General features: G+C 41.3%; 1 protein-coding gene across 4 annotated transcripts in view; it reads right to left on the bottom strand.

Moving 5' to 3' along the window:
* CREB5 (cAMP responsive element binding protein 5) overlaps positions 1-22,485 on the bottom strand; it is a 422,135-nt gene that overhangs the window by 89,405 nt on the left and 310,245 nt on the right. For all 4 annotated transcript variants that reach the window (XM_073809776.1, XM_033863113.2, XM_033863114.2 and 1 more), the window contains exons 6-7: positions 20,727-20,853; positions 14,557-14,667 (exon numbers count right to left, since the gene is read on the bottom strand). In XM_073809776.1, coding sequence (XP_073665877.1) covers positions 14,557-14,667; positions 20,727-20,853 — 238 coding nt within the window. The remainder of the gene's footprint in view (positions 1-14,556; positions 14,668-20,726; positions 20,854-22,485) is intronic.

Below are 22,485 nucleotides of genomic sequence, written 5' to 3'. Positions count from 1 at the left end.
ACACCATTTAGAAGGGGGACTATTCCGTGTAAGCTGGCACAGCCGAATAAGCTCCCCATTGTACAAACGGCAGTCTTACGAGAAAGACATTAATGAATATGCCGGTGGGGAGAGTCCTCAGCTTCTCAGCTGCTTGCTGGAACCCTAACGCTGGAAGAAACTCGAATGTTTTTTTAACCAAGGTAAGGAATTTAACTCTACCTCCCTGTCTGAATCCTAACAGCTCTTCAAGACCCAGATCAAAAGCAGTAACTTCATGAAGACTGAACTGGTCTGACCCTTCAAGTCTCCTTCCTGCCCCCCAATAATCAGTCTCTCTTTTGAACTCAAATACAGTTTTTGGTAATTTTTTATGACCCCTCCCCCAACCTTGCTCAATATATACAGGTTATTTAGAGGCTGGCATTGTGTCTTTGCAAAATCCGTAACTGTAGCATAAACAATACATGCTTCTTGAATGAATACATACATACATACATACATATATACATACATGCATGTTTTAAATTTTTCTTTTTTTTTTTTTAGCTAACTTCCTACGCTACCTCTTCTCTAGTATCTCCAGGCTTCTGGTCACTCTATTTATTCCCCCTGGAAAACCCTTCCTTCTCACCCTTTCGATCTGCTTAGACCAGTGCTGTTGGATCGAAATTTCTGTGATGATGGAAATGCTCCTTATCTGTGCTGTCCGATATGGTAGTCACTGGCCACATGTGGCTACTGAACATTAAAATGCAGCTAGTGAAACTGAGAACTGGAGTTTTAAATTTTATTATATTTTAATGAATTTAAAATTTAAGTAGCCACATGTGGCTAGTGGCCACTGTGCTGAAGAGCATAGGAGCTTGACTCATCCAAGAGGTCTTCCCGGAGAGCCACTCTGGAGGTCTTAGTGCCATCACCGTGAAGGTGGATTTGACACACACTCTGCACTTGACTTTATCATAACCTTTGTCACAATATACTTGGTTGTCTGTATATTTACCTGATTCCTCCATTGGACTGTAAGTTCCTATAGGCTTGAATTATGTCTTATTCATAGTTTTATTCCCAAAGACCAAGTATAATATTGGCATTTTGGAGGGGCTCGATATTTTTTTCAATGAAAGGATGAAAAAAGGAACTGATGGCTCAGTGGACTGGTAGAGACATTTCTACAGATATAATAAATCTACAAAGCAGATATCTTGGAACCAAGTGAGCTGGGAACTAAGAGATTAACGGTGATGATGTGACAAATTATCTCTGTCTAAGGAACATGCACAGCTCTTTAGCTTATCTTTCCTTACAAATGCAGGCCCTGTCTTCCGCATAACTGGAACTGAGGAACGACTAGCTTGCAGAGCTCCTGGTCATTAAGCCATGACTGTCCAGACTTGCTCTTTAAGAAAATTCCCAGGAGATAAAATTCACTGCAATGATGAAGTGAGATAAACATGCTTTTGCTGTGATCCCATGTTCTCACATACCCCATACCAGTCTACAGAACAGCTGGACTCATTCATCAGATTTGAAAATAATCAGGTCTTCACACTCTGTTATCACGGGTATGGTTGTTCCAAAGGGTATGCTGGCAAAGAGCCTTCTTAACTATGTCCTAGAGACTCAACCACCTCCATCCAAGGGACTGGGAAGTTCTCCTTCACTAGCATTTCTTCCAAACCCACTTGCAGAGCATAAGGGAAGTTCTCATTCAAACCAATAATGGTCCTAGGTGTCTCGGAAAACCAATAAATGCCAAAAGTTGGCATAGCACCGCTCATGTCATTTGAGGGTACATAGCTGAGCCTCGCGGCTAGACATATTCCAAATATTTGTATAATTTCAAGTAATTTGTACAGACATAGTGAAAGCCTATTTTAGGCAGTGGAATTTAACATATATTTCTTGGTGAGCCTTTCATCTTTTGTGTAATTTTAGCCCTAATATTTTAACATTAAAATATTCAATGTTATAAAATGTTTTCATATTCATATGTTTGTGGACTGACAAACCATAAAACAAGAACATGTGTTTGAGATTCTAAAATATGCTGCACTGAGCTCTGCTTTCTAAAATAAGCTTTTAACTATTTTAAACAATTTTTAAAGTCATTTTCATTCTTACATATTTCAATTAATTGGTGAATTCAAAGCAACAGCTGTGTAACTCCCAGGGGTTTTCATATCTAAGTCCCTATAAGGAGCAGAGTAATTTAGTGCATTAATCAAAACTGGGAGTTGAATTCTAGAACTGAGTTTACCACAGCTTTGCTGAATGATCAAAGGTAAGGTACTTAATCTCTCTTAGTCTCAGTTTTCTCTTCTATGAGAACTTTGTACAAGTATGTTTTAAAAATCATGAATTAAACCAATAAAAGAAAGAGAAGTAGCCTTTGAAGTAGGGGGGGGAAAGGAACAAAGATAATACATAAAGAGAAAGAGAAATTACTGTGTCTCAGGTACTGTATCAGATGCTGTCCCTGTATCACCTCATGTAATCCTGAAAATAACTCTATAAGTGAGGCTCTACCATTATCCCCATTTTACAGATGAGAAAACGAGGAACAGAGAGGTTAAACAATCAGGTCCGGCAGCTAGGATTTGAAGCCAGGCAGTCTGATTGTAGGGTCTTTGTTCTCAACCAATGGTTCATTCTACTTCTCAAAGAAAAACAAAAAGCAAACTCAGCTTATTCTTAATTCTAGTTGAGAGCTGTGGCTCCCATAAAAGGCTAGCTTGATCATCTGTGTGAAAGGTGGGAAAATGTTCTACATATCTTAAAATATGAGCTATCAGTCATTATTAACATTATCGTTAAAGGCACAGAGACTTGGTATTTTCCAATTTAACATTCAAGGTTTCAAATACTAAAAAATAACCCTCAAATTCCAGGACCTACAGTAATTTGAACTTTCGCTGGGGAGCAGATTTAAACTACATTTGCTACACAGTTCTGGGCAGGAATACTGTCAGTCTGGCCCTCCATCCAGGGTCAGGACTGCAATGTGGTTTTCTCTGCCTATTGTCCTGGGTACAGGGATGTGATGTGCTACCTGCATGGGTTTGGGGATTCCCAGCAATGCCAGGCAAAACTCTCAGGAATGTCAGGGGTCTACTGCTTAAAAAAAGAAGAAGAAGAAGAAAAAAGGAAGCCTAGTACATAGCTGACACTAATAATAAATATATGCCAATTAATTGTCACTGCTTCTACCCCTACTAGAATCCAGTCACCGTGTTGTTTTGGGGTTGCCAAAGCAGAGATCCAGCATGGAAGGGTCAGATTTCAGAGTAGGGTTCAAATCTTCAGTTTGCTACTTGCTGGCTGAGTGATCCTGGGCACTGTCCTCTGAACATCAGCTAATCTGCCTATAAATACAGGGAGATCTATCTATCTATCTATCTATCTATCTATCTATCTATCTATCTAATCTGAATCACTGAGCTATACACCTGAAACTAACATGACACTGTAAATCAACTATACTTCAATAAAACAAACAACAACAACAAAAACCAGGGATACCGACCTCATAAGGTAGTTGTGAGGATGGAATAAGAGAATACACGTAAATGCCTAGTCTCGGTGCTTTATGTGCCGTTCCTCACTGAATCTTCATAACATGAAAATCACATGGTCACATGGCCCATGATCAGCACTCAATGCATGTTTGATATTATTATATAGTTACTCACATCCATTGATGTGACGAAGAGACATTCTGTGCCAACTATGTGCTAGGCAGTCAGATCCCTCCCCTGAGGGGGCCTAGGCACTAGTAAGGAGGTTACAGTCTGGTTAACATAAGACTCACTCAGCCTTAAAATAATACTCCATTAGTATCACCCCATGGGAATTTAGCTATTTTATATTTTCAGTTTAACTTTCTTGCTTGAGAATGGATTCAGTGACATTTAACCATCGAGTGATATGATAAAGTTCAATCAATATAAGTCCGTATACTTCCATCATGGCTGGTGAAATAAAAATGGTCAGAGATCGATTTCTCATACATGGGATAAAGCAGGATCCATATAATCTACCTCAGATAAGTGTGAGAGACACAAACATATCTCCAGTTTACTTAAGATACTTGGATTTATATATTTTTTTTTTTTTTTTTTTTTTTTTTTTTTTTTTTTTTTTTTTTTTTTTAAAATTTCATTTATTTATTTATTTTTGGCTGTGCTGGGTCTTTTCTGTGCGTGGGCTTTCTCTAGTTGCGGCGAGCGGGGGCCACTCTTCATCGCGGTGCACAGGCCTCTGACTGTCACGGCCTCTCTTGTTGCGGAGCACAAGCTCCAGACGCGCAGGCTCAGTAGTTGCGGCTCACGGGCCTAGTCGCTCCGCGGCATGTGGGACCCCCCCAGACCAGGGCCCGAACCCGTGTCCCCTGCATTGGCAGGCAGACTCTCAACCACTGCGCCACCAGGGAAGCCCTGGATTTATATTTAAATAAACAAAGGCTTGGCTAGAGAAGCACAGAAAATGTGGAAGAGCCACATTCATACTCCTAGGGAAGCCAACATTTTCTGCAATAAGTCAGTTGAGTAACTATAAATATCAGAAAGCTTAAGGAGATTTTTTAAACCCTCAAAACACTGTGCATCCAAGCAAAAGAGACACGTAAACAAAACAAAACACCAAAGAACTCCTAAATATATTTTCAGACATGCACTGAGTTTTAGAAACAAAAATATAATTCGTAAAGTAAGGTAGTAAAGCCAGCTAATTATTAAGAATTTGAAAAATGCAGTAGAGGGAGGATAACCTGCTCTATCATTTGTTCCCTGTATCCCCATACTCACCCCAATGAAGAAAAATTGCATGAAAGTACAGAAATGTATCAAAAAAAGAAAATCAAGTGGCCAACAAATATAGAAAAAGATGTGTAACATTACCATAATGTACAAAATACAAACAAAAACCGGCCAAGATTTTGTTTTAAAATGAGAATGTTTAATACTTCTGAAAATGCTGTAAGATAGATGTCCTCCTATGTTACACAGAGGAATGAAAATAAGGGTAAATTTTAAGAAATTTGGTAGTACATATACCAAGTCTTTAAGATGTTTATTCCCTTTGACCTAGTAATCCTAATTCTAGGAATCTATCCTAAGGAAATAATCAAAGATATAATTAAATAATTTCAGATCTGTTTTTTGTTTGATTTATTTTTCTAATCAAAAGGTTATTTCTAGTAGAGGAAATCTAAATACCCAGAAATAGAAATAAAGTGAAAATTTTTATGCAATAGCCATAGGATAAGTTATACAATTATTAACATGTTTTCAAAAGATATTTAGTGATATGGGAAAATGCTCATAGCATCATGTGAAATTTTTCAAAAGCAGGATATAAACTAGAACTCTTATGCAGGGCTTCTCTGCAGAGCTGCACTTGGCTGTGGCTGGCAGAGCCCCCAGATACCGATGCAGGGATTTGGGAAATTGTGGGAAGGATTCTCACCTGCTCAAATATCTCTCTCCTACCCACTTGTCATGGGTCCTGAAATTCTACCACTGCTGAATCAATCATCTGAGTTAAGTCCTACCTTATCCCTGGAGCTTTAAAAAAAAAAAAAAAAAAAGCCCAAAGCGTGGAACGGCATAATAAGTCACAGTACCATCTCCATCTAAATTGGTTTATGACTTGCCTTCCTTCATTCTATCAACAAACATTTACTGGGCACCTAGAACGTGCAGGAAAGATGCCAGCCCTGGGACATGGCATCAAATTGGCCTCTGTTCTCAAGGAGTTCACAGGCTGGCAGTGAGGCAGGTACACAGACGATGACATGTAATAAATCCTGTACAAGGAATAGATAAACAAGGTGCAAATGGAGTCTACCCCAGCAGAAGGCGTGGCTCCTGTCTACCTGAGGAAGTTGAGAAGACTTTGCAGGAAATGTGATGTGCATTTGAGCGAAGTCTTGTAAAAAAGGAGGAGTGCAGTTTGCAAAGCGAAGGAAATAGGATAGGAGAGGCAAGGCAGCCAGAAGCCCTCAGAAAAATGCCAGCCTCCTGGGAGGGGCTTTCAGAGAGTGACCATGGTGCGCGGAGCTGAGTGAAGCAGGAGAGGCTGGGAGGGACATAGGACTGGTACCCTGGAAACATGGGCACATTTCCATGCGGAGGTGCCAAAAGGGAGAAGCACATTCCAGGAAAGGGTGCAAGCGAAACACTTGCCGACTCTGAAATTCTACCCAAGTGCGCTCTTCTTGTTCCCGCTTATTCTTCAGATGCTGGCTCTCTACTGAAATCAGGTTACTGCCTTGCCTCTCTGGTTGCACTTCTAATCTCTAGAATCCAAGGCCACAGTTGGATGAAAATCTCATCCTCCTTAAACACATCTTCTGTCTGGTGATTGCAAATACCGTTTCAAAATAAAAATACTTGATGTATTTATTTTTACTGTGGAGACTCACCGATTCTGAGAACCTAATGATTCATCTTATACTAAGGCAGATAAAATATATAAAATATACAATACTATATAGTACAGCTAGATTTTCAAACAAACAGGGGATAGAAAGACCATTTCAAAGGATACCAACAGGAAAAATATATTCTTGGTTAGTTTTGAAGATTGGATTCTCCCTTTTATTTTGTTAACAAAAGAAAAATCCCACACTTTCAGGAAAACTCTGCCTCCCTCCTCTATCTTCCCCAATGCCCCCACTTCCATCCCCCTCAAGGCACAAGTTTTCTGACAGATCTGCTGTACCTGCCACATAAAAAACCAACTCAAGGCAGACCATCATCCCGAAGTGCAAAGCAAACTCTCCTTATTAGCGGTGCTGGCAAAAATCTTGGAAAGTGTAAGCGACATAAATTCCAAGAAAAAGACCAAAATATATCTCTGCAAAGCAGAACTTCCTTGTAACAAGTTGTGTTAAATTCCTTTTTTGCCCGCTTGGCTATTCTAACATAAGCTGAACTTATTTGTACAACGTTCCAAAGCAGACAAGGAGACACGCGTGCGCACACGTATACAAACACACAAAGAAGACGTGCCTGAAGACTGTGTGAGAGGGGGTGTTCCAAACCAGACCGACCGTGCGTGGCGTCCTTGCCCAGATGCATCTGACTTCAGGCTTGGGAACGTTAAACAAACACAAAAACAAGAGCCGGCGATGCGCGTGCTGGGCTGGGTGACAGAGGCAGCAAGCAAATATTGGGATTGTATTTCACCTGTTGCTACGGTTACCAAAACAGGGTGGATACTTGCAGAAAGAGAAAGAGAGAGAACTGGGAAGACAGTGAGTCCTCGGAGACTATCTGAATGTGTGTGTGCGCGGAGCCGCTGGTGAGGGTGGAGATGGTGAGAGCCCAGAGAGGGCCCATGGAAAGGGACAATTTCAATACTGCTTTGTGATGGGTGCTCAGAGAGCTCGGTCCCCACTTCACACCAGCACGAAACAGATCTCCGAAAGCCCAAGTAAGATCCATGCAGTCCCCAAAATCACAGCAATGAGAAGTGGGAAGTTTACTTTTGCTTGGTGGCAGGCAAAATCAAGTCAGCTTGTACTGGGTGCCAAGAGAGGCAATACTTATCATGAATCCATGCTTTGGATAACCAAGCAGAATAGCTTAGTGGTCTCACGTCAAGACCCCCAAGTCTCAGGAAGAATTATAGAAACTGGACCCATTCCTTCAGGCATTCTGATGATGAACTTCAATTCCCATTGGATATAAAAGGGAAAAGCTGATTGACCCTCTTCTCCCCAGGTACTGACAACGCTTCAGGAAACACTCCCTTAGAAAATTCACTATCACGGCAACCAGCAGATGGCTTTCTCTGTCAACTCCTGACTAGCACATGGAGAGTGAAGTACTATAAATTGAAAACCTGGAATCTGGGTTCTAATTCCCCTTCTTCTGCTAATTAGCTACGTGACCTTAGACCAGCTGTTAACTTGAACTTCAGACCTTTGTTTCTCAAAGGAAAGAATTTTGCCAATATAATCCTTTCCTGCTCTGGAATTTGGTGATTCATAAGCAATTGCTAATCTCTCAAATTCTCATTTTCAAAACAAATATAATCAAATGTATAATCCCACGTGTTTGGGATCCTGATCAGCACACGGAATGTAAATGCTGTAGGAATTTATTCTGTTCTGTAGAAATATAAATACATGGTTGCTAGCTCTTATCAGTGATCTCATAATCTAATCACTTACATTGTACCACAAAACTCGACACAATATATTCCTAAATTAAACATCCTACAGTTTAAACGGGCGAAGTGGTAATGGCATGTGAAAGTTTATACTTCCAGCCAAGAGAAAGGAGTCAGGGCTTGTATTAGCTCTTAGAGTTGTGTTGTTGCTTTTCGTTCTTTAATTCAGCAGTTGTCTTGGCCAGACAGAAATATGAATCAGCCTTCTCTCTGGTGTTTAGATGACGAGAACTAGAGAAGCTAGTAGTTAGGTGGCTGGGCCTAGCTATTAATTTGAGCTTCATCTTATTGATACTTTAACACCACTGAATTTCGCTTTTATAAGAACTTGCTTCAATTCGGGATAAGTTATCATGGGGACTCCAGGGTCAGCATGATATAGTAGAAACAGGACAAAAATCAAAGAAGACTTGGGCTCAGGGCCTGGTTATGCCACTGGATCATGCTGGAAAAGTCACTTAGAACCTCTCTGTGTCTATAAAATGAGGATAGTAATAATTCCCTGTTGACCTTAGAGGATTGCTATGAGGCTCCGAGGAGACAATGTACATGGAAGCACTTTGGAAAGTGCTCTACTAATATGAACTCATAGGACGATCATCCCCACTGCTGGCAAAACATTACGGTTTACGGTCAGGACCAAGGGCCCAATGCCTGGGTTCACATCCCAGCACCATATTTTACCAGCTTGTCTGTTCTTCACAAGTTATTCAACCTCTCAGTTCATTTATAAAATGAGATTAAGAACAGTACCTCCCTAAGCGTATTGTTTGGAGAATTAAATGAGATAATATATTGCAAGATGCTTAACATAATTTCTGCCACATACACAAGTGATTAATTACTGTTAACAATTATTATTTTCTACCATGGTGTTCTAAGAAGGCAAATTGCCCTTAAAATAAGATCCATCATACATATTAGTGACAGTGTAGATTTTCGTGATTGTTGTCACAGAATCTTACCTAATTCCTATCCACCTGCATATTGGACAGTGGTTTTTCACAGCACTGAGGGAGAATGATTCTGAAGGGTGGTCATCTTGGTTCAGCCCATCATCGCGTTTTGATCACTGGCTACGGGGACACATGGCTGCTGGCATGATTCGAAAGTTAATGAGAAGAGAGTGTCTGTCAAGTCAACAGCATTTCCTGCCTCTCCACAAAGCTTCTGAGAAGCAGACAGCCTATTTATTCACTGCTTTTTTATTCCTGGACACTTAGGAAGTGAAGCTGGGGATGATTAAAGCAAATAGGCAAATCGCAGAACGGCATTTCTCAAGAGTGCCAGAGAGATGTTACCTGGAGACTGTCTTTTCATGTGTATAAACTTTCCAGGCAACTCCATATGGAGCCAGGCTTCTCTGTGATTTATCTGTTGGACAGTGGGTGGCCAACGGGCACTGTAGGCGAACAGTTATCCAGCTCGATAATTAGGGAGGGGAAAGGCAAACACAAACACACCCAGGTTGACATTCAAAACAAAGTAGAGATTTAACCATGGATTGCTGACTCTACCACCCCAGTTTTCTTGTCTGCCAATCTGCCAGGAGGAAACCATGAGCCAAAAAAAGAAGCACTGTTCGTAATTTATCAGTACAGCTGGTGGAAAAAGCACAATTCTGGATAGAAGCGTGAAGGCCTTTGTTGGAGCCCAGCTTTGTGTTTAAATGATGGCTTGATCTCCCTAAGTCTTTACCAGGTTTGGTGTCCTCACTTGTGAAATGAGGAATTGGGCAAGTTCTTCACTCAGTGCCCTGCATCTCTCAAAGGTCTTGACTCTCAATCCTTTTGGTTTCTTTCATTCATTCATTAACGTATATATTTATATATTCATTGAATAAACTGCAAACCTAACTGTGGATGAGGTATTGACAGTAGGTGACCAAAATACAGCACAATCAATCCACCACAGTGGAAGAAACAGCATTTAGTATTGATTGCTCTCAATTCCTAGGAGGGCAATGATATTCCAAGTTCTGTTTTCTAAGGAACAGACATATTGCTTTCCTCGCAAGGAAAAACTATGACGGATATTGTTTCTAGATGTCTTTCAAACACATCAAATGTCGTCAGCTCCTCTTTACAAGCTGAATACTTAGCTTAACATTTAACACACTTTATCCTCTCCTTCTTAGCCCCACCTGTACCCCCTACTCACTCCATCTCACCCTGATTTCCAGGGCTAGGGTTTGGTTCCTTCTCATAATTTTAATTCAACTCAACTCAATTAAATTCAGTTCTCATTCATGGGGCCTTTCTCAGTACACGGAGCTTACACAATGCAAGGATTATTTTCAAGGAGCTTCCAATCAATCAAGTGCGGGAGACACACATGTAAAACAAGAAATGTCATGATTAAAATGTGTTTGAATAAGAGGCAGTGAGGCTGGAGCAGTCAGTGAAGCCACAGAGCTCTGGTTAAACCAAGAGGTAAGTTTAGTTGTTTAACTAAACAACCCCTCCACATTTTTTCCAGGTTATCTGGAGATCTAAACTATCCTTGCCATCCTTGTCTCCCGTTAGTATGTATATATAAATTCACCTAAAAAGAATTTGATTTAATCATCTGGTTACTGATACCTGGAAGCTGTGTATTTTTATCAAAGGATCAATGTTGTGACGGAAAAGCTTTGTCATCAGAGTCTGAGACTTTAGCTTTTGCTAAGTGATGTGTCATTGGGCCAGTTTTTTAACCTCTTGGAGCCTCAGTTGCCTCAGCTGTAAAATGGGGACAATATCCCTCTTACGGGGCTGTCCTGAGAATAAAATCAGGTCGCAGCTATACATACCTTCTCACTGGTATCAATACTTCCTGGGCTTCCTACCCCTATCCAAACTGAAGGTGGAATCTGGGCAGAGTGGCCAGAGCCCTCCATGAATTGTTTATATGCCGTCCTCATTTTAATCAGTTCCAATATGAGAGTTGTCATCTCATCATTAATGAGACTCAAGACAGGTGTATGGACAAGTTCTCCCCACCCCTTATGTAGTTTCCAACCCTATTACTGACTTCTTTAAAAAGAAGAAAAGGAAAACCTTTTTCAAAGTTAGATAGAATTGGTCTAATTCTCACAGCTAGAAATGAACACAAATCTACATAACTCTGAGGGCAGCACATCCACATCATTGCAGAATCACTCGCACCCAGCAAAGGCTAGAAAAACGGGTCCCAGTCTGGTTTGCATTTCCTACCTGTTCTGTCTCCTTCTTCCTCCCCTTTTCCACTTCTCTCTGCTCATCCTCCTCTTTCTCTCTCTCTCTCCCCATTGAGTGTTAAAACTGTCCATCAGGTATCCAGTGAATTTCCTCCTAGCCGACCCCATTTTCAGGGAAGACACCCACCGATCCCAGGAATCTGGAAGGAAGAGCCTACCTCTCTGTGTGGTTGCAAAGATGGAAGGCTCTCACAGCTCTGAGTCTGCTCTGACCCCCAAACGAAACCCAATATGCACATATTCACTTGCATAATTGTGAAGTTATATGCTTCTTGGCTTAATTCTTCAGAAAAAGATCCATAAAACGAAATTATTATCTGCCAGACTTATGATCAAATCAGCTTGGATAGATGTGATTACAGCACATTGAAGTGCACTGCTTGATACCAATACACATTAAATCCAAAGAAGAACATGTATGATTTTGATTTAAGATGTTGCAGGTTAATGCAAGATGGAGCTTACTGGGGACACCTATTTTGCTCTCTTCCACAACAGAAGTGACCGATTTGGGGCAAAGAAAATGGATGTCTTCTACTGAGCCATCACTTGTCAGACAGCTTCTAATAAAACTGTACCTGTAAAGCAATCCTGTCTACAGCTTTTGTCCACCTCGAGGACCTCTGAGTTTCCCCAGAGATTCAGGATGATGGCTTTTGTCAGTGGCCAAGAGGGAGTGTAAAGTGGACACTCTGACAGCACCATTCCCAGGAGACTAGGTCTGCAGCGTTGTGAGGTAGGCAACACCTCCCAGGCAGCTCTCTGCTTTCTCTTGTGCTCTGAGAACACACCCCACACAGCGCCTTCATCACAATAGCCCATGTGTGACCTTTGGAAAAGTCCTTGAAAACAGCGAAACCAGAGTCTTAGTTGAAATCTGGAATCCATTCTAGTCTTACACAGGAAGAAAATTAGGCATAGAACAACAAAGCCCATAGCTCTGAGAAATCTGGGGAGGCTCTGGCTGACATTAACATTGTGGAAGATTTTTTTCCTTCTCTACGTTGTATTTTATAAAAGCTTTTCATCTAAGTAAACCAAAGCTGCTAGAAAATATTGTACGGTTAGTAGATGGCAATGACAGGTTTCTCCAGTGAATAAAGCAAGCAGAAATCAGAATAGGGACGCTCAGTAATGTATTAAAAGTCATTCACTTAACGCTTTTCCAAGCTACTAGGTAAATGCTCTTCTTCCAAAATATAAGTGGCCAATATTACAATTTTTCCCTTTGGATTAACAGTAATCCATATTTGTATTGGCAATACCCGGGTTAGGCGTGGGAGTTTGGAGCAGGGGGAAAAGCTGTATCTACTTCATGATACAGTTGGTTTGCCCAGACACCATGGATCTGGAAATAGTCATTCACTTAGAACATGAATCAGCAGAGGAGTATGCCTGCTCAACATTTAACTCGACGAACATTCACAGGGTCACGCTATTTTTACAAGTACAGCCCAATTCTCCCTTTTGTCTCCTGCTGATATCATTCACTATTAATCTGCCATATCGTACGTTTTTATTTCATACATGTAAATAACTAGAAACCTGTACTCCCTTTGGAAGCATTTTCCTTCTTTGCCAGCAAGAAGAGGGGCAGGACACTTCAGAGTCAAGTGGTGGCGTAAAATCCAATGAAACTCAACTGCAGGGCAAGTTGCTTTGGAATTGTGCTTTAGAATCTACCTCAAGTTTGTCTGGCAGGTCCCTCAAAAGGGACACAGACCCTGAACTAAACTAGGTGATTCCGAAATAATCCAGCTGGAGGAGTAGCATCTGATGCTTAGACCCAGAACACTTATTCATACACATGAATAACTTAATTTTATTTTTTTCTTAAGTACCGTCACAATTCATTTTTTATTTTCCTTTAAAAAAAATGTAAATGGCATTACTCTGGTCTCCAAAACAGATGCCAGTTTGGACTTTACTCTGCCAGCAAGTATTTGTTTTGGCTCAGCAGGGCCTGAGTTGAAAAAATATTTGCCGATTCCAAAAAGATTTAACGAGCTTTGCTGAAGGTGCCGGCGCCATCTGGCATGTCACAGGGACTGTGGCACAGCAAAGAGAACTCTCCCAACCACAGATTTTATTTGCTCAACGTAGCCAACACTGGGAGTTCAGTTGCTTCCTTGGGCTGAGAAGCTGCAAGTGAAATGAGTGAAGTTTCCAAGAGAACGTGACCAAAGCAGGCGCCAAAAAAACTTGCTGCCATTGAAAACGAAGTCACTGGGTATGGATGGCTAATTTTCAGAGATGTCAATAACATCCTCACCCCAGCCATTAGACAGGGTCCCTGACGCTGTCAGTCAGCAAACCAAATAAATCTCCCAACTCCTAGCAAAAGCTATCGATCCAACAGCAGATACTAAAAACTTTGCTGCAGTGTATTTTGTTGACATTTGATACCTTACTAACTGTGGTGTCAGAATTTGTACGAAAACTGAATGACCTACTTCAAGTAACTCCAGTAAATATAACCAGCAAATTTACTTTATACGGCCAAGATCGACAGGCATTGCTTTTATTAATATTTGGTAGAACAGAAATGCATGAATCTATCACTTTGATTGGAAGGACTGACCTTACTGCACATCAGTCTCATACGTTAAAAGTCACTGAAGTTGTCACCTGAAATCACACATTTCAGCATGACCTGCAGTTACCCCGTGAGAAAACAAGGCACTGGTCCTTTCAGCTCAATGTCACATCTGACTATAACAAAAACTGAAAAATATTTTCATAGTAGTATGCGCTTAAAAATCACATGTCTGTCTTGGTGGCCGTGGGGACAGGAAGAGTGGCATTGAAACTGTGACTACCTCGAAGGAGAGAAACTCTGGATTGTTTTTGCTAATTTCACTTTCTGAGCAAATACACACATACTTGGGTGCATCCCTCCTCAACTCCTATGGATCTCCCCAAACTTCCAAAAGTCTCTTTCACTAAGGCCACATGCTGGTCCAATGTTTGTTATGTGAGCATCCGACGCCAAGGTTCAGTAACAAATAGCCTCAAAGAGAGAGCCAAGCTCTGCACAGCTTTTCCACAGAAAGACCTATTCACTGAAACAAAGACAGAGCCATCTACCTGAATTAACTGAAGTCTGGAAGTCAGAGCAGAAATCAAAAGAAAGAAAACGTCGTGAAATAACAAAAAGGATGATTATAACTGTTATTTACCATTTTGGCTTCCGAATGCATCGGCTGGACTTGGGGAGAAGCACAGGGGTTGCTGAGATTTGGACCTTGCATTCCCAGGAGGTTGGAGTTCACTGACATTTGTCTCTCCATCTAAGAGAAAGGAAAGTAACAGGATCAGAAGTCTGAGAAAGGCAGTCTAGGTCATAGACAAAGCTGCATTTCTCTTTCAAATGGATCGTTTAGAATTTCTGTGAATAACTCCCGGCAAAGCCTGTGGTTTGCTGAAGGGTAAACAATATACTCCTGAGCCTTGGACTCACGCACATCAAAGAATCATCCAAAGCTGCGCCTTCTAGAGAATACGCCCGATGCCAAAGAGAGCTACGTGTTGTCATGGTAGATCATTTCCAAACAAAAGTATGCAATACTTCCACTTTTGCGAACACTCCAAATACTACTCATCATGCTTATTTTTATAGCTACACAGAATAACGTATGCACAGAAAAATGCTGGAAGGATACAGAATATACCAAATGGTTATCTCAGGTTATCTGTGGCTCTTTTGTTCACTCTAAATTTTATACAGAAACGTGAATCATTTTAGCAATAAGAAAAAATTCATTTAAAAAGCCACCCTCTTAAAGATGACGTGTCTTCCTGTCTCTCTAACTCACGACCACAATCAAAATGATTCAGCAGAGGTATCTGAGCTGCTGCCCCTGGAACATCTTCTGTTCCCTGTTAACCGTGTCTGACTACACCGGAGCAGTTTTAGGCCTCACACACAGGCTCTGGAAAGGTGAAGAAAGCAGTCAGGGTGCTGAAGACTCGTGATCGATGACCCCCACTGTCCTGCTGGCCTGCCCTAGTGTCTAGAATTAACATTCAAATATCTGAATTGAGTTCTGGCATTTTTTTTTTGTAACATCTTTATTGGAGTATAATTGCTTTACAATCGTGTGTTAGTTTCTGCTTTATAACAAAGTGAATCAGTTATACATATACATATGTTCCCATATCTCTTCCCTCTTGCGTCTCCCTCCCTCCCTCCCTCCCTCTCTATCCCACCCCACTAGGTGGTCACAAAGCACCGAGCTGATCTCCCTGTGCTATGCGGCTGCTTCTCACTAGCTATCTATTTTACGTTTGGCAGTGTATATATGTCCATGCCACTCTCTCACTTTGTCCCAGCTTACCCTTCCCCCTCCCCGTATCCTCAAGTCCATTCTCTAGTAGGTCTGTGTCTTTATTCCCATCTTACCCCTAGGTTCTTCATGACCTTTTTTTTTTTTTTTTCTTAGATTCCATATATATGTGTTAGCATACGGCATTTGTTTTTCTCTTTCTGACTTAACTTCACTCGGTATGACAGACTCTAGGTCCATCCACCTCACTACAAATAACTCAATTTCATTTCTTTTGTCTCCGGGGCACGTCCCTGTTAAAAAGTAAATACAGCAAAATCTCTATTTCAGTCAAGGAAGGGTGCGTCTGATTCATATTTTCTGTTTAGTAGAAAATTAGCACTTTTTGAAGAACTAGAATAATGCTTAATAAATACTTAATACTGAAATCCCACAGAAAATAATTCGACTTTCCTCAGGGGGGGAAATAGTTTCTTCAATGCAAGAGTTTTTCCATTTGCCAAAGGATGGAAATGAAAACAATGGTTGGAAATTTTAGGGAACCAGGTTTCTGCTCAGTTAGCCTAAGTAGTCTTAGAAAATACAGAGTTCCTTATCACTGGAGTTTGTCAAAGTGTGGAGGATGGAAACCTCACAAAGAAGAGTTGAGAGTAATAGTTGAACTAAATGACCCTTTACCATTGTTGGGACTCTATCACTGCAATTCCTGCTGTGTCCACCCCAAGGGCAGGGGTGGGGGGAGTATAGTTATGACACCCATGTGTGGATTAGCAGAGGTGCCTGCCTAAAGCCTCTCATGAATGACTGGGGGCACATTTCCTGTCACAGCAAAGCACCATCAGCCTTACCTTGGCCAGAATTAGCTTATCAGTTATCTAGCAATGTATGAACAATTGTGAAATTGTTTCCAAAGGAGCTACTTAATGAGGGAGAACTTTCTAGAGCACTCTAGCAAAACCTTTTGCAGCACCAATTCAACAAAATAAAATAGAGTTGTCCCTCAGTATCCTCTGGGGATTGGTTCCAGGACCCACCTCTGATACCAAAATCCAAGGATGCTCAAGGCCCTTATATAAAATGGCATAGTAACTGCATAAACCTTACAGACACCCTCCCTTATACTTTAAATCATCTCCAGATTACCTATAATACCTAATACAATGTAAATACTATGTAAATAGTTGCCAGCACTTGGCAAATTCAAGTGATGTTTTCTGGAACTTTCTGGTATTAAAAAATATATTTTCAGTCCATGGTTCGTTGAATCTGCAGATATGGAACCCACAGGTACGGCGGGCCAACTGTATTCACTCTCATATTCCTCTAAATCTCCAGGCAGCCTGGGTAGTCTAATTTTTTTTAAATCATGGTAAAATATACATAATATAAAATTTACCATTTTAACTCTTTTTAAGTGTACAGTTCAGTGTCATAAAGTACATCTGTGTACTCTCATTGTTAAGTCACGGAGATTTCTCTAAAAAATGCTTATTATTTTATAACTCCCACTTCCAGAGGCTAGGGGATAGGAGAGTCGGAATAGGATTCAACACTTTATTCCAATTAGTGACCTTCTCCTAGAGGGAAATCAAGTCCAAAGGAGCTTTGGCTTTCAGTTTCCTAAAGGAGCATGGTTCAGAAGGACACGTGATTATCCAGCGTCTTCCATCATGCTTTGTAGCCATCATGTTCTACAAAGAAGTGAGAGTAGCCTGCTTGCTGCCTCTTGATCCAGAGTCAGCCACGCTTCCTACTCTTCAGAAAAATTACAGTCTAGGACCCTTTCTACCTTATGACTGACTAATTAAACAAAATACTGAAAACAGGCTGATTTTCCTACCTTAAAAAATTGCATTTTTCCACCTAAGTAATTATAGGGGGTTAGCAAGAGCCTCTTTAAAACAACCATTCAGTGCTTTGTGCTAATAACGCTCTGCCCGCGAGTGTGGCTTTAATGAGTGGACTAGAATTAAGAGGCCAGAAGATGGGAGTGGCTTTGCTAAATACTAAGCGACATTGAGCACTGTAGGTAAAACATCCAGGGAAAGGATATCACCTTTTTTTGAGCTTCTTCTTTTCCCTTGAAACAAACTGGAAAACAGGAGCTAAAATGCCTGCGGTTCACTGGGGTTTTGTAATTACAAATGGGTGTTCGTATTCCCAAATTATTTCGGCATTTGACTTTCAAGATCAGAAATCACGACCCGGTGAAGTGCTGGAAGCCAACGCCCGCCTTTTTCTTCACCACATGCCAGCATCTAGCACAGGGCTTGCTCCATGGCAGGTGCTCAACAAAATGTTACGAAATAAATAAATGAATGAACAAATTCATCATTTGTTTCTGACCTAGAGCTTTGTGAAATACGTAGCCTGACAGCGTGCACTACAGATCAGTTAAGAATCTCACCTTCACCTACAGACATAAACTCATCTTTTATGCCACAGGAAGCATGATTTCTCAGGGCAAGAACTCTATGGAAAGACCACACTTGACAAGCCAAAATTACAGTGCAAGGGCTGGCGACTTGATAATAAGGAAGAAAAGGCCCAGATTTCTAGGGCCTAGAACTCTTAGGATATGCTTTTAGATACCTTGTGTTAATTTTCTTGAGCTACATCAGTGTCACACCGAATCACGATTTCCCAACCTTGGCGCTACTGACATTTGGGGCCAAATAATTCTTTGTCGTCGTAACTATCCTGCGCATTGCAGAATGTTTAACAGCATCCCTGGCCTCTACCCACTAGATGCCAGTAGCACTTTCCCAAAGTTGTGACAACCAACAGTGTCTTCAGATATTGCCAAATAACCCCTGGAGTAAAAAACTGTCCACAGTTGAGAATCACTGCTCTAGATTGACACTATTTTCATGACAGCTGTACACATCGCTGACATGGGCTTGGGAACTCCTGACTCTCTTTATCTACACTGGCTCTTTACCATGCACCTGATCCTTCGCTTCTATTCTGACGCATCAACATTTTTTAAAAATTTCAAGTGTATTGACTTCTCTGTTAAAACTTTAAAGACTCTTTTTCTTTTTTTTGATGTGGACCATTTTTTTTTAAAGTCTTTATTGAATTTGTTACAATACTGCTCCTGTTTTATGTTTTGGTTTTTTGGCCACGGGGATGTAGGATCTTAGCTCCCCGACCAGGGATCGAACTCACACCCCCTGCGTTGGAAGGCGAAATCTTAACCACTGGACCACCAGGTAAGACCCAAAGACTCTTTTTCTGTTCAACTCCTCTATTATTTCAAGTTGTACAATGAAGTGATGTGGTAGAAACCAGGGCCAGGCACGCTTTTCTCTGGGTCTTTTCAGCCTAAATGTCCCACCTTTGCCCCTGGGAATGGAACACAGTTTAGTCAAACAGGGAAAAAAGGTCATTGTAGTGATATTTTTCTGGACAATGCATAGAATTCCTGAAAGGAAACTATTTTGGACGAGAAGGATTTAAAGCCTGGATGAAGATGGCTTGTGGTAGAAGTCTCCATGCAATTAGTGGGGTTGAATGAAACCCAGCATCACAGCATTGGTGGTACTGTTTTCCTTTACCTAAAGATGTTTAAGGTGAGCGGTGCAGGTAAAGTCAGTCAGCTCACTTGTCCTTCTGACCCAATTTTGCAAAGAATCTTTCTAGCCTGAACTACCTGATACTTACAGTGGGCAGGTCCATGTCTCTACAATTGGGCCACCAAGGCTTTCTCCACGCCCCTGCTTCCACTTGGATAAATGAGCAAATTGCTCATCCTGGGATGATCTGGGCTGTTCAGCATGAGGTGAGTGTGCGTCCTAGTCACGACTCTTCCCTTACAAGCTGTGTGACATTAGACAAATCCCTTCAATGTCTGACTCTTCAGCTTTTCATTGGTAAAATAAGTATATCAATAATGACTGCGATCATATTCCCACAGGACTGCTGTGAGGACAAAATGAAACAGCAAATGTAGACAGTTCCTTAGAATGCTAAAAATACTCTGCAAAACATTCCTGATATTATTGTGGGAGGGTTTTAATTGAATTGTCATATCACCTCTAAGGCTTTTCAGAACCTTATGGCCCTGTAAATCATAACACCAGCCATGTGCACCGAAGCACAATGCCAGGGAGGATGACGATGTACGGGGTGGGGATCCCGCGGCAGGAGAGCAAGGTTTGTTCTGAAACAGTCTGTATGTGCGTTCTACATGAATCTGTTGTTTTCAGAAGGGGCAGTATAATATCATGTACGCCGGTAGACTCAGGAGCCAGACCACCTGGATTTAAATCCTGATTCTGTCACTCACTAGCTCTTAGTGACTTAGTCACTTAACCAAGTTCCTTAGCCTCCTGTGCCTCAGTTTCCTCATCTGCAAAATGAGGGTAATAACAGTGCATACCTCAGAGGTTTGTTGTGAGAGGGAAAGGAGAGAATGTATGGATCATGTAGTGGTTGAGAGAGAATTCCTGGGTTCAAAACTCAGCTACTCTACTTCTCAGCCAAGCAAGCTATTACCTTACTTTCTCCATTCAAATAAATGGGATAGTATTAGTACCTACCTGAGAGGGTTGTTTCACATGTTGATGAAATGCTTAGAGAGTGACTGGCACATGGTAAGCCCTCAATAAACGCTGCTAACGTGATTAACAGAACATGATACACACGGATACGTGTTAGCAGTTATTATGTACCATCGTTATTATTGTTATTATTCTAATTATCACTGAGTCCTGGCTAGACCACTCATTGGCAATTTAATGACACTCTGTATGTAGCCCAAGCTATAGGCTTTGGAGTAGTCATAAAATCCCGTGTCCCTGGACAAATTCCATTCCCTGGGTATGACAAGCTCTCTTGTCACCAGCAGGAAGATGGAACCATGCCTCATTAGGGAAGCACTGTAGGATGGAGAAGCCAGCAAGATGCCTAGGGATGCACAGCAAGGCACTCAAAGCAGACTGGCACCCAGCTCAAGTCTCCATCCAGAAGAAGCCACTTTCTTCCCTGTCAGCTTAGATCTCAGCTCTTCCTGTACTCTTTCAAATGGGGCAACCTCGGCACAAGTCAGAAGCACTTACTGGCATCAAGACGGCAGAAGAGCCCGGCATTGTAGGGTTGGGCAGGGTCCCTGGCATGGAGGCTGGCATGGGCTGTCTCTGTCTGTTGTGAAGATGGAGCAGAGAAGATAGAGAGCCTGGGACAGGCCTGGGAACAAACAAAAAGAAAAAAATAGCAAACATTATTCTCAATGCCCTGATCAGGGGATTCACTGCCTGTTTCCCATGTCCAGAGCCAGCGGGGACAACACCATTACATGAGCAGCAGATCAGATCCCCTGATGGGAGCCACATAATTAAGGATATTAGGGAAATAATAACAAATGAAATACAAGCCTGGCTTCCTTTGCTACTTCCTAGTTAATACATCAAATTCCAGTCCATTTCCTGACCTCTGTTATCTAACTGATATTCAATAGACAACACGCCGGTAAATCTCCTACAACCTTGCATCTCAGGAAAGGGACCTGGTGGTGAAATCCTGTGTGTTTACTCTGAAGCCTCTGCCCTCTGGAGGACCTTAGAGCCTGAGATCTGTGTACATTTGTTTTATCCACACTCTCTCACACCACTGCCTGGAAGCCTGCCTGGCTTTGCTCTGGATATACTTTCACTATCTGGATTTACAGAGTCAACTTCATTCATAATTTCCCAATAGAAATCCATTTTGACTTTTTCACAGTTCTCTACTTTGAGTGGAAAAAAACCCCAACAAACGCAGGTCACAAACCAAAGTAGCTAGATTATGGTTCACAGCAATGCAACGAGCCTTTCTCAAGGCAAGTCTGGAGCCCAGCCCCCAATTACCAATCCCTCATTTCATAATAGCTCGAGGTGTTAGGCTGTTTGACAGAAACTGATTTCGGCCTGACCTGCAGGACTTGGGTAAGCATTCCTTGGGGGAGTACACAGTTCTTTTGCTTCAATTTGCCAGAAAAAAATTTAAGGGTCTTAAATTGATTTAATGAGGCAGGGAATATGGGACTGAGGGAAAAAGGGAATTATTTGTGTTTATTAAAAATGGCAAACAAGTGACCTCCTTGGCTAGATTCTCAATCTCCTGATGCTCTCGCTCTGGGAGCTGTATAAATGTCAAACCATCGAAGTAAAGACTTAACAACAAACAAATAAAACAAAATAAACAAACACCCTTCAGGACCTCTGAGTCTTCCATGTTAAACCATCTTATCCTGAATGCCGTGATAGAAACTTGTGCCTCCCAAATTAATGTATTTTCTTAAAAAAAAAAAAAAAAAAAAAATCCCTCATGCTAAGCGCTGGGTAAGGATTGCCGAGAGACGTTCTCTGCAGGCCAACGCCTTCCTGTGTTTCAGGGAAGGGTAGCATGAAGAGCCTTTTCTTTGGAGCTCATTTGCCTCCCATGGGTGACTCATGGAGCCTAAACTGGGAAAAAGAATGCCAAGATATTCTTCCTTCGCATTGCTGTTACGATTCCAAAGAAGATTAAGTTTTCTGTTCTTTTCGCCTGAAAGGTCCCTTGGAAACATAGCTTGCTATCAGAGTTACACACATCATAGAAGGATTAGTCCTAGATTAGTCCTAGATTTATGTTTAGGAAGTTGTATATATGAAAATATAAAAAATATATAAAACCTTTACACAGAGTTTACGGAGATGTACACAAATTACAACCAGTTCTATTAATAGAATGTGTGTGAGTGGTTACATAGATAGGCTAATAGAAGAAGCTTGTAACAATGAAATGAGTGTTCTCAGAAAAGCAAATGAAGTACTATGGGTATTTCTTGGCATGTACCCT

This window comes from Tursiops truncatus, chromosome 9, assembly GCF_011762595.2.
Source record: "Tursiops truncatus isolate mTurTru1 chromosome 9, mTurTru1.mat.Y, whole genome shotgun sequence".
Taxonomy (NCBI): Eukaryota; Metazoa; Chordata; class Mammalia; order Artiodactyla; family Delphinidae; genus Tursiops; species Tursiops truncatus.
This window is presented reverse-complemented; position numbering and strand designations above follow the sequence as displayed.